At 40.9% G+C, this 12,134-nt stretch overlaps 2 protein-coding genes across 12 annotated transcripts in view; one reads left to right on the forward strand and one right to left on the reverse strand.

Annotated features, from left to right (window-relative positions):
- Positions 1 to 5,459, reverse strand: part of IQCG (IQ motif containing G) — a 45,699-nt gene extending 40,240 nt beyond the window's left edge. For 4 of the 9 annotated variants that reach the window (XM_059687579.1, XM_059687577.1, XM_059687578.1 and 1 more), the window contains exons 1-3: positions 5,220 to 5,459; positions 1,599 to 1,669; positions 29 to 290 (exon numbers count right to left, since the gene is read on the reverse strand). In XM_059687579.1, the coding sequence (XP_059543562.1) occupies positions 29 to 290; positions 1,599 to 1,606 (270 nt within the window). In that variant the 5' untranslated portion in view covers positions 1,607 to 1,669; positions 5,220 to 5,459. Of the gene's footprint in view, positions 1 to 28; positions 291 to 1,598; positions 1,670 to 3,822; positions 3,901 to 5,219 lie in introns of all 9 variants that reach the window. The other 5 variants (XM_059687573.1, XM_059687571.1, XM_059687576.1 and 2 more) reach the window with 5 other exon arrangements.
- A 127-nt stretch (positions 5,460 to 5,586) lies between these two features.
- Positions 5,587 to 9,738, forward strand: LOC132230309 (large ribosomal subunit protein eL33). 3 transcript variants are annotated; one of them, XM_059687582.1, is made up of 5 exons: positions 5,587 to 5,667; positions 6,341 to 6,385; positions 6,612 to 6,764; positions 7,804 to 7,948; positions 9,667 to 9,738. In XM_059687582.1, the coding sequence occupies exons 2-5, from the start codon at positions 6,375 to 6,377 to the stop codon at positions 9,688 to 9,690; spliced, it is 333 nt and encodes a 110-aa protein (XP_059543565.1). In that variant the 5' UTR covers positions 5,587 to 5,667; positions 6,341 to 6,374; the 3' UTR covers positions 9,691 to 9,738. The 3 variants fall into 3 exon arrangements, with proteins under 3 accessions (XP_059543565.1, XP_059543563.1, XP_059543564.1); XM_059687580.1 differs by having other exon boundaries at positions 5,591 to 5,667; positions 7,804 to 9,738; XM_059687581.1 differs by lacking the exon at positions 5,587 to 5,667 and adding an exon at positions 5,694 to 6,255 and having other exon boundaries at positions 7,804 to 9,738.
- The last annotated feature ends 2,396 nt before the right edge of the window (positions 9,739 to 12,134 follow it).

Below are 12,134 nucleotides of genomic sequence, written 5' to 3' on the forward strand. Positions count from 1 at the left end.
AAGAAAAAATAGATTCAATGAAATATACCATGCTGCTACTTTGTCTTCTTTCATACTGAACTGGCATGATATAGTTCAGAATAGAGAGCTGGTCTGTGGTATCTTCCAGAACAGCAGAGATCCTCAGTACATCTAGAATGGAGAGTGCCTCTATGATTTCTGGGATGACTTCTATGTCTGCTTCTTGAGCTGTTTCTTCTACTACAACACTAGGTGGTTCGCCTGTCACTGACACCATCTCCTCAGGTTGCCAAGGTTTTGAAGAAAGATCTGAGGCTTCCAGTTGGTTTCTACAGAAAAAATAAAGAGAAAAAAAAGTCAGCCACCAAAGGTTTTAAAGTTAAACTCAAAAGCACAGGTAGCATGTAGACTGGCTCCTATGAAGTCTATATTGTCATATAACCAAGATGAACAAAAGTAGGAGTTTTGCATGTGATTCTGCTAAATACCTCAGTGACATTTTAACCAACCATAAGCAAGCAACTTACTGTTTAACAAAGTATGTGATCCATGCAATTTGGCTATGCTTAACCAATTTGAATTAACTTTTTTTCTAGCAACATCTTTAGATGCTACTAACCAAAAGTGCCTCATGATGAGTGAAAAACAGAATGTGGTAGACAATTTCCAAGTTGGCCCAAATGATTCTCACCTTCATGCCCTTTGGTAATCGCCCCCACATTGAATAGGACTAACTAACCTATGTAGCTAAAAGAATATTGTGGAGTCCAAGGCTAGGCTATAAAAGGCTAGGTGCAGGCCCTGGCCCGGTAGCTCAGTTGGTTAGAGCATCCTCCCGATACATCAAGCTTGGAGGTTTGATCCCAGGTTAGGGCACATACAAAAATCAACCAATGAATGCATAAATAAGTGAAAAAACAAATCAATGTTTTTCTCTCTCTAAAATCAATAAAGTAAAAGACATTGCAGCTTCTCCCATATGCTGTTGTATCTCTCACACTGTGGGAAACCAGCTGCCTTGTCATGGAGACTCTTAAGCAGCTCTGTGTTGCCGAAACCGGTTTGGCTCAGTGGATAGAGTGTCGGCCTACGGACTGAAAGGTCCCAGGTTTGATTCCGGTCAAGGGCATGTACCTTGGTTGCGGGCATATCCCCAGTAGGAGATGTGCAGGAGGCAGCTGGTCGATGTTTCTCTCTCATCGATGTTTCTGACTCTCTATCTCTCTCCCTTCCTCTCTGTAAAAAATCAATAAAATATTAGGAGAAAAAAAAAAAGCAGCTCTGTGGATAAGTTCATGAGGGTGAGAAACCAAGGCCTCCTGCCAACAGCCAGCATCAACATGCCAGCTCTATAAATGAGACATCTTGGAAGAGGAGCCTCCAGCCTCAGTCAAGTCTTCAGATGACTGCAGGATTGGCTAACTTCAACCTTTTGAGGGACTCCAACCTAGAACCATCCAGCTAAGCTGCTCCCAAATTCCTGACCCACAAAAACTGTGTGAAATAATGTTTATATTTTAAGTAGGTAAGTTTTAGAGTAATTTGTTACATAACAATAGATAAGTAATTCACAGAAATTTAATGTAAGGGGCAATTTAAATAAATACACACAAAATAAATTGAAATTTTGAACATACGCTTCCATTCTTCTTAAGTTAGCTTTGTTAACTTCCAAGGTACATGTATAATCTCACAAAAATGAAGTCAGCTAAAATGGGAAGAAAACATTGAGATTAGTTTGAGTATTGAATGACATTTAAGTTATTTCTATGCTCTTCCATTTTGAGAAAATTAAAGAATTACAAAAGCTGTAGCTTATCCTATCTTTTTACTGTTAGAAGCTTTAAGTTTTAGAGATGGAAGAACCATCATGAGGTGCAGGTCTACTAGGTCACCAGCTTAATTATCAGTAGATAAATGCAATCTTTGAGTCTGTTCTTAAGGTAAACTAATATCCAACATGGTTTTCATACTTTTTATTATATTCTGATTTTTTAATTGGTAACCTCTATAAAATAGATTTACTTTTCTGTTACCTTGATTACTAAAATATTTAATTAGATTAATCTTTCCCCTGATCGGTCAGATAGCAGAGTTGATTCCATCTGGACTTAAAGAACACTCAAGACTACACTTAAAAAATCACAGCTACCAAGATGTTAACCCTCCTCAGTAAACTAGGGTCCTTTCTGCTTAAAAGAGCTTTAAATTTTCTATGGAGAATTTTGCTCTATACTGAATGAATAGTGAATGGTAAGTTTCCAGTGTGGTTTTGTTCACACAAAAAGTGATCCTAAGAAGGGTGGTACAAATGTCTCACACAACGAAATTCTCATATGCAAAAATTCCAACATATGAATCAGAATGTTTATGTAAATTTTAAAACAACCATACTCCAAACTAGCCACATTTTCTGGTGCAAGGGCAGTCTTGAGGAAGCAGCATGGCGTTAATAAGATTTTGTTCTTTTGTCATGTTGTTTATTTTTACATTTTTTCAACTTGGGGCCTAGGTCCATGTGCTTCACATAGAGCTATGCTTATAGTTTCCACTACTTTTGTTCTGTTCTCGCTTCTCATTCCTCAGTGCTAGAAACCCAGGAGTCATTCCTGCTTCCTCCTTCATCTTGACATCAGCATCCTCCAATCTAAACCACACCAAGTCCTCTGGATTTTACATAATATTTCCATATTCTCTAACACCATGCTAGATCATGTTGTTTCTTGCTTGAACTACCCTAATTGCCTCCAAATTGGAAGTGATCCTTTTTATTTAATATATTTTTAATTGATTACTAGAGCAAGAGGAAGAGAGGGATAGAGAAATAAGCATTGATGAGGGGAACATCATCAGCGGCTTCCTGCACGCCCCCTACTGGAGATTGGGCCCACAACCTGAGCATGTGCCCTAACCAGAGATCAAACCAGTGACCTCTTGGTTCCTGAGTCCCTTTTGGTTTCTGGGTCAATGCTCAACCACTGAGCCACACCAGTCAGACTGAAAATAATCTTTTTATATATATTCAATATATATTTTGTTGATTTTGGAGAGGGAGGGAGAGGGAGAGAGAAATAGAAACATCAATACTGAGAGTGAATCATTGATTGGCTGCCGGTTTGGGGCTGGAAGTGATCTTTTTAAAATGAAAGAATAATCTTTTAAAATTGAAAATCTGATCATAAGGGAAGACAAGGGTGGGTGGGAAGAGATGAACCAAAGAACTTATATGCATAACCCATGGTCACAGACAAGAGTGTGGTGAAGGCCTGGGGCAAGGGAGGAGGGCTCAGGCTAGAAGAGGTCAAAAGAGAAAAAAAGGGGACATAGGTAATACTTTTAATAATAAAGACAATAAAAAAAATTCTGATCATGTCCCATCCATGGTTTCCCTTTGCCTTAGGACAAAAAATAAAATTCTTAACTTTGCCTACAAGGCCTTCATGATCTGTTCTTTCCCATATCTATCTGGCGCTGTCTTTCTTTTTGCTCTCGTGGCTCTCATCTTGTAAAGTCCCATCAGGCAGCAGTTTAAATTAGTGCCATTTTGCTACGTATCCGCCTTTTGCCCCTCTAAATGTAATCTCCATCACTTCCTGTGCCCTGGGATTCTAATCCACATGGACTGCCTCATGCATCAGTGGGAAATTTCAAACGCGATCCAAAGAGTAGGATTGTAAGGTCCTGTGTTTATTCCCCAGCTTCCTCTCTTCCGGACCACCATTACTTGGCTGTTTCTCTATCAAAGGCCATGGCTCCTGCAGGCAACCCTCTCCGTACTGCTCTCTCTTAGGGGCTCAGGTAACTTCTTCCCCATGTGCCTGGAGCATGCATTATCCCTTGCAGTTTCACTCTTGCCGACACCTTTGTACGCAGACTCCTTATTAAATTCTCTTCAACTCTGCCAATCCTCTCCTTCCAGGACAACACTGACACAATGACCTACAATGACACACACACATTTTATATACAGTATATACGTAAATACACATCCGTGCACATAACTGGAAAAGTTTCATAAAATAATTTACCCGTAGCATTTGTGATACATTCTATTTTTCATTCTATTGCATGGGCCTTAAAAAAGGATTATGATGATGATCTAATGGGTGACCACCTGCAGTTTGAAAATGCCTTGACTGACACTTCTGCAAGTGACACCTTCCCTTACTCCTCCGTCCGGCTGGAGCAGGATTCCTCCGTGCAAGCACCGATTTGACTACACTTTTATTTTCCTGCAACAATCGCTTCACACTTTGCAATGTTTATGTCCGTTTCCCCCACTAGACTGTTAAGCTCCATGAGATCAGGAACCATGACATTGATGCTCGCTATTGCATCCTACGTTTCAGGCACCATGTTCAATAAATATTTGTAGAATGAACGAACAAAGGAATCAAACTCACAATGCGTTATTCCTCCGAGGAGTACTTTTCTAATATATTTAATGCTGGAATTGTCAGCACATTCTCTCACAGTGAGTTTCTAGTATTTTTCTCGGATACAGAAAATCAGATGGGGGGAGTGGGCCATAAAGGCACACAAACTCTATCCTGATGTATATTTATAAGGATCTGACTTGAAATAGGACTGATGTACATCCGTCACATAAAACTCTGGAGTCATCCTTTACTCTTCCTCTCTCACTCCTTATCCATCAGCAAACCTGGTCAGCGCTACATTTAAAATGTACTCGGAATATCTTTTGCTCCCCCAACTAGGAAGTCAACTCTGTGAGGGCAGATCTCTGTTGCTTTGTTTACCGCAATGTCCTCGGAGCCAGAAACCAAGCTCGGTACAGGGGAGTCGGTCAATACACGGTTCGATAAATGAACGGATCCCAAACAATTGTGCGATACTCAGGAAATGAAAATCTCCGACGTCCATTCATCTACATCAAGCTTGTCTCTACAAGTAATTACTCAAGACCTACTACTGGGCGCCCAGTTTGCATGGCAGCTGAGTGAGTTCTCCCTAAAAAGGAATAAGGCTTTTTTACGACAAAAAAAAAAAAAGCGCCTTGTTTTCTCCTTACCCTCGGGGACAAAACAAAGGATGAGGTGAGAGCTTAAGTCATTTCTGGGAAGAGAGAAAGGAGTACAGGAGGAAGGAGGAAGGAGGAAGGGGAGAAGGGGAAGGTACAGAGAAGAGCACCCGCTTCGTGCGACCGGCCTCTCTCCTCCAGGCTGGGCTCCGAGGCCCCGCTCGCCCTACTCCTGTGCTGTAAGAGCGAAAGACACCCCCACGTTGGCGAACCAAACCTGAGGTGCCCGAAACGGGGATGACGTCCTCCGACCCGCCTCACTTTCTCAGCCGGCCTCACTTTTTCCACCTACCGCTCCGATGACGCAGGAACCCAACCACGATGTTTCTATGGCAACGCTGGGCTTTCTGGGACCGTTGGGTCTCCTCCTTTAGCTGGCTACCGCTCTGCCTGCCTCTGCTCCAATATCATACACTTTGCAGCTTACAAAGCTGAAATTACTTAGGGACACAACTGTGAGAGTGCTTTTGAATGTGGCTGGTTTTAGTCAGAAAAGGATTTCCCCGATGTGTGTTTTCTTTGGGCGGTTGCGGAAGATGCCTAAACTGAGGGCGGGGCGGAGAGGTGTTTCTCCCACAAGGCCACGCGGCGGGGCCTTGCCTTCCTTTTTCCGCCATCTTAGACCCTGTGGAGGTGAGTGGAAGCGCTGCGGCTGAAGTTTAGGGGTAAATAACTGGAGTGGGTTCCACCACATCTCGCGGAGAGGCACTGCTGGGGCACGGGGGCTCTGCCAGGCGTTGATTTTGATGGGTCTCAGTAACAGGGAGGACAGGATGGAGGAGATGTGGGGCCGATGGTGCTGGTCCCCTGACGCCCGGGGGACGGGTGCTCCCGTAGTCAGAGTTGCTTCCTGGGCCCGTACCACATGAGACATGCACTTTATCGTCTGCATTCACCTTTTTGAGACAGCGGCAGCTTTTGGCGGGGTTCTTTCCATTTGCTCTCCCTGCAAACCTGGCTTTGTCTGTAATCTCTAGCTTCTGTTCCTTTCCCATTCATTGCTTAAGAGTCTTGTTTTCTCCGTGCTTCTCTGGCTTGTTGATCTTTCTAGTGATCGTGACATGAGTTTTCTTAGGACTTCCTTTAGGAGTTTTCTAGGGGTTGCAGGTGTACCATCTTGCAACTTCCATTTTGGAGTTTACTTAGTTACCGGGCAGTCTCCGACGTTGGAGTGTCTTGCCTGACGGCGCTTCATGTGCTTGATAAGCAGCACAATGACGTCCCCCTGTGCTCTGAACGGGACATGCCGACAGGTTTAAGCCTTAAACTTTAAGAAAAGCAGGGACTAGGTGGGGAACGTGCGTGGCAAGAATTTAAACTGCTTCTTTTTTGTTTAAGGCCTGCTGGGAACAGGACTTCTATAAGGACCAATATGTCTGGAAGGTATGCGTTTTTAATATAGTCGCTTTGTTCTTGTCGTGTTTTGTTCATGAGGCATGGACCTAACTAAAGGCGAACTGGAAACTAGTGCGGGGGGAGGAGGGATTAGATGTTTGCTCTGGATAACCGGTGGGTGGGGTCATTACAAGGCAAGTCAGACTGGTGGTTTGTTGAATTTAAACGAGGTCTTGCAGCAGTTTGTGGCTGATACATATTCTGTGTGTCCTAGGCTGTGGTCCAAGGCCATTTTTGCTGGCTATAAGCGGGGTCTCCGGAACCAGAGGGAGCACACGGCGCTTCTTAAAATTGAAGGTGTTTATGCTCGAGATGAAACAGAATTCTATCTAGGCAAGAGATGTGCTTACGTGTACAAAGCAAAGAAGTAAGTTTATAGTATGGTTATGCGTATTGAGTTGTTTGGGATTTGTTCCATTTCCCTATTCAAGCAGGAGTACGTTGGTACTGTTGTGGGTTCTGCTTGGGGACGTTGCGGAACCTCATGGGAGGTTATAGGTTATAGATACAGAAGGGTGTTCCTTTTGGGGGTAGTGCTGTATTTAAGTATCTCCTGCAGTTAATCACAGCTGTTCATTATTTCAAGGAAGGAGCCAGCTCTTTATATTATGATACTAAGATTTTATAGAGTGCTTTTCCTGTATCTTAATTCATTTGGTTGATTTCCTTGAAGTTATATTTCATATACATACTTAAAGATGTATGTCTCCAGAGCATCGATTCTCTATCCTGGGTTCTTAAGCCCATTCCAGACCAATTCAAATCTCTGAGTTCATGCTTTCATCTTTGTCGTCCTTTTCTCCTGCAATCAAGAGTGATCCTTTGAATTATGTCAGGACATCTGTACATTGTTCAAGCTCCCATGTCATAGTAAAAGCCAAAGTCATTAAAAACTATGCTTTCAAGACTCTGTTTCTACTCTTAGTCTAGCTAGGATTCACCTCTTGGTCTCTTCTGCCTTGTCACAAGCAAAAGACACACCTCCTCAGTCTTGGTTACCTTCTTAGTGAGACTTTCCTGATTTTGAAATTTGATGCGCACAAGTACCTCAAACTACTTGATCCCCTTTCCTTTTTTCTTTCTCAATATTTCAAAAGCTGTTAACCATCTTACATTCTATATTTTAGTTACATGTAAATGAAGGCTATATACTTTGTTATCCTCTGAAAGGAATTTGCTTTGTAAACTGTATTTTACAAAATTTCAAACAATTGCGTTGTGTCTGGCATATAGTAGGTATGTTACAAAGATACTGTTGAGTGAATGATGCCGCAGGCTTTTATGTAATGACTCAAGTGGCTAGCTAGGGTTAACCGCTGGTCTATATGTCACTTAGAATTTGTACCACATTATGGTACTAATTGCCTGGGTTCTCACGGTTTTTTTGTATTCCCTTTCAAAATCAGCAACACGGTGACTCCTGGTGGCAAACCAAACAAAACCAGAGTAATCTGGGGAAAGGTAACTCGTGCTCATGGAAACAGTGGAATGGTTCGTGCTAAATTCCGAAGCAACCTTCCTGCTAAGGCTATTGGACACAGAATCCGTGTAGTAAGTACAATTATAAGCAAAATACTTGTTGAGTCAAACTAAGGTCAAGGTGTTGGACTTTGGTCTCTAAGAACTTTTGTGATTATAAAATATTACTAGTAAGATTATGCTACAGAATTAGTGGCTCCTGTGTAAATGTATTATGGAACATAAAATAAATGACATTAGAAGGAAAGTGAAGGCACAGTTTTCGAGTGAATTATGCCTAGATTTCAGATTTTGCTTAAGCTTTGTGGAGGGAAATAATATTTAAATGAATAATTTTCTGCCTTGGCTAGTGTGGCTTGGTTGGAGCATCATTCGGGCACCAAAAGGTAGTAGGTTCAATTCCCAGGTTTGGGGTTCTATGCCTGGTTGGGGCATTGTGCAGAAGGCAGTACATAGATGTTTCTCTCTGTGTGTCCCCTCCCTTTCCTCTAAAAAAATCAGTAAAATAAAATAACAAATTTCTGGCAAAGACATGTATTGGACATTAAAGAAGTGGCTAGGAAGTTAAAAATCAACATACCGCCCTAACCAGTCTGGCTCAGTGAATAGAGTGTCGGCCTGCGGACTGAAGGGTCCCAGGTTTGATTCCAGTCAAGGGCCTGTACCTTGGTTGCGGGCACATCCCCAGGAGGGGTATGCAGGAGGCAGCTGATCGATGTTTCTCTGTCATCAATGTTTCTAACACTATCCCTCTCCCTTCCTCTCTGTAAAAAATCAATAAAATATATTTTTAAAAACTAAATAAAAAAACACCATACCATTTATTGGCATAATTCTTAATATTTTCCCATCTTTTCATTATGACAGTTTTATTAGATTAGGTGTTAATTTTATTTTGTGGAAGAAAATTGATGTTTGTTTTTGTTAATCCTCACCAGATTTTTAAAAATTTATTTTCATTGATTTCAGAGAGGGAAAGAGAGATAGAAACATCAATGATGAGAATCATTGATGGGCTGCCTCCTACAGGCCCCACACTGGGGATCAAGCAGGAAACCTGGGCATGTGCCCTGACTGGTTCAAAGGTCGATGCTCAACAACTGAGCAATGCGGGCTGGGCCCACAAAATGTTTATTTTTAGACAGAATGGATGGGGTGGGGGCGGGTGGAGAGGCCCTGGCTGGTTTGGCTCAGTGGATTGAGCAGTGGGCCTGTGGAAGGATCCTGGATTTGATTCCCGGTCAAGGGCACATGCCTGGGTTGCAGGCTTGGTCCTCAATGGGAAGGCAGCCGATTGTTATCATTGATATTTCTCTTCCTTTCCCTTTCTCTCTGAAATTAACAAAAACATATAAACATTGCCTTCCTTACGCACCCTGACAGCACCCCAACCAGGAATAGGGAATGAACCCAAAGCCTTTCAATGCAGTAGTTAGTATCTATTTTTCATAGTCATGGCCATAGTCTTGGGTCACCTGGGGTACATTGAACCCTGGTGAGCAGTTAGAGGTTTCTTATCAAAGGAGGTTTTTTTGTTGTCATTAGAAGAAGCAAAATTAAATGGACTTTAGGTATTCCAGAATGTTCCTTAATCAAAACACGTTCACCTAAAAATTGAAGGCCATAAAAACTTGGTTCCTCCCCCTACCTACATATAAGTCATTGGATGCCTTTTAGAGATGAGTAATGGAACAATGGGAGGACATTTATTCATATTGTGTTACTAATGACATTTGTAAATTTGTATATATAACATGCACCTAATGACATTTTCTTTTCCCCCCCTTTAGATGCTGTACCCCTCAAGGATTTAAACACTGAAAATAAATAAAATGGATTTGTTTTCTTGTGTTTTGGTCAAATGGCTTAAAAATCACTTTGCCCTAAATTCACTTGCTATGTGCTTAAATGGTGGCAGTTATCAGGTATTTTCAGAGTATACAAGGAAGTCAGAGGGCTGTATGTAGTGATGATTACAGACATTAAACAACTGGATAGAAATAATGTATTAGGCCTTACAGGTTAAGGGAGAGAGGGGACAAGTTAACCGACTGGGGGACAGTGAAAAAGAAGTACATTGGGAAGTGATGGAGTACTTAAACCTAGCCCCTGATAAGCTTTTGGACAAGTGGAGACATAGCATATTCCAGGAAGTACAGAAGCCAATAATTTTAGCCAGTACAGGTAAGCACCATGATACCTTTTCTAGATTTGCACCTCAAAATGAATCCACAACTTCCTTGTAACAGTTTATTTCAACTTTGGTACTCCATTTTACTAAATATTCTGATAACCGCCTCCCAGATTAGATTGAGAGTTGGTGAAGAAACTTATCTTGATCTTTTAAAATAACTTGCAATAGTATGCACTGTTCAATATAGATTGGGTGGAAAACTTGCTACTTAAAAATGGTAGTTGGGAGAAACTTGAATGAAGACTATATTGATGGTATTGGCAGTGTGCTTGAATAGGCAGAGATGAGATATCCTTGGCTCTGTGACTGGACAAAGCATTACAGTGTATCACAAGTGGAAATAATTTGTATGTTGAAAATGTCAAAATAATGCTGCATGCATTATCTATGTGTGTGGGAGTCAGGTTTGGTGTTGCCTCATTAGTGTAACTTTATTTGGCTCTGTTTTAATATAAAAATGCAGGATTGAGCCAAAGCCGGTTTGGCTCAGCGGATAGAGCGTCGGCCTGTGGACTGAAAGGTCTCAGGTTCGATTCCAGTCAAGGCCATGTACCTGGGTTGCAGGCACTTCCCCAGTGGGAGATGTGCAGGATGCAGCTGATCAATGTTTGTCTCTCATCGATGTTTCTAACTCTATCTCTCTCCCTTCCTCTCTGTAAAAAATCAATAAAATATATTTTCAAAAAAAGTGCAGGATTGAGATATTTTAGCATAATAAAGAAATTAAGCAGGGCTGCAGAATATTTTAAATCTCAAAATGTTGAAATAAAAGTTTGAACCAGTTTGTAATATGGTGGTTTAATCAGTTTGTAATATGGTGGTTGTAAATTGATGACTTAGCAGCTAGTCCTTTATTAACAGGTCTTGACATCCCATGGAAATAAATGGAGTTTGCCAAACAGCCCCTCTTAGTATTTGGGTTCCCTAAATAGATGCTGGGAAACAATTAGTATGCTAAAAATGTATTGTGGTGTGAAAGACCTTTGAAGGAGAGGCTGTAGGAAAGGATTAGCATTGGGTACTCATAGCACCCAATCTAGGAAGGTTTGCTTTAGTCCAGTGGTGATCTTTAAGTCAAATTTGCTGTTAGAAGAGTCCATGTTTCACAGAAATGGGCTAGTATTTGTAATACGTCTCATTTGACGAACCTCAATATAATGGACTAATTTGGGCAAGGGGGACCCCTTTAAAGCCGAAAGTCCATTATATAGTAAATGGTTTTCCAGATGCTTATGTTAAAAAAATTGACTAGTTAACCTGTTTCTATTTACATAGACAAGTTTGTGTAATTGAAAGTAATTATGTATGAAAAGTTTACTTTCACAGGAAACTTTTCTATCTATATATATTATAGTAATTTTAAATTTATACTGAATAAAGTCTAGTAAATTCACCAGTCACTGCAAGTAAACAAATACACACGGCTGGGATGTGGCTTAGTGCATGTCAGAACATCAGGTCAAGCGCTAGTCACTCCCTAAACATTGTTTATGAGTAGTGGCTTGTGGATTTAAATATGTAGCCTATAGTTATAGATATGTAATATTTATATTGGTGAAATTACTAGTGTCCTTTCTACTATATGGCCTATTTGATAAAATTTGTTAACAAATAATAACCTGTTAATTATAAACAAATTTAACAGGGTGTTAATTTTCACATACTACATATAGGCCAGAATTTTTGTCTGTTAAAACCGAATTCTATTAAATCAAGGTCTGCAAAATGGAGAGTTTACTGTATCAGTATTCTTGGGGTGGTCAGGGACAGAGGGAATGCTTGAGGCATTTGAGAAAAAGGAAATGACAAGTTTTATGGGAAAGAAGGCATGTGAGGAACCATTCAACTATATAATGTGACAAAAAACTATAGGGAATAGGAAAGTATCAAAAACTATGATGCCAGGTTATGCAAGGTCTTAACTGTACTAGGGATTTTAGGCCTACTATTCTTGTATGTACTACTAATAGTGTCATTAAAGCACTTGATTGACAGGGCTGACCAGATTCATTATTTAGAACTTAGTAGGAACCCAGCATAAACTGAAGGAAACCCAGGTAGGGA

The sequence above is a fragment of the Myotis daubentonii genome, chromosome 3 (genome assembly GCF_963259705.1).
Source record: "Myotis daubentonii chromosome 3, mMyoDau2.1, whole genome shotgun sequence".
In the NCBI taxonomy this organism is placed as follows: domain Eukaryota; kingdom Metazoa; phylum Chordata; class Mammalia; order Chiroptera; family Vespertilionidae; genus Myotis; species Myotis daubentonii.

Excerpts from the sequence above, each read along its gene's own strand:
- LOC132230309 (XM_059687580.1), top strand. Across the intron at positions 6,765-7,803 it reads TACGTGTACAAAGCAAAGAA|CAACACGGTGACTCCTGGTG; the intron begins GTAAGTTTATAG and ends TTTCAAAATCAG.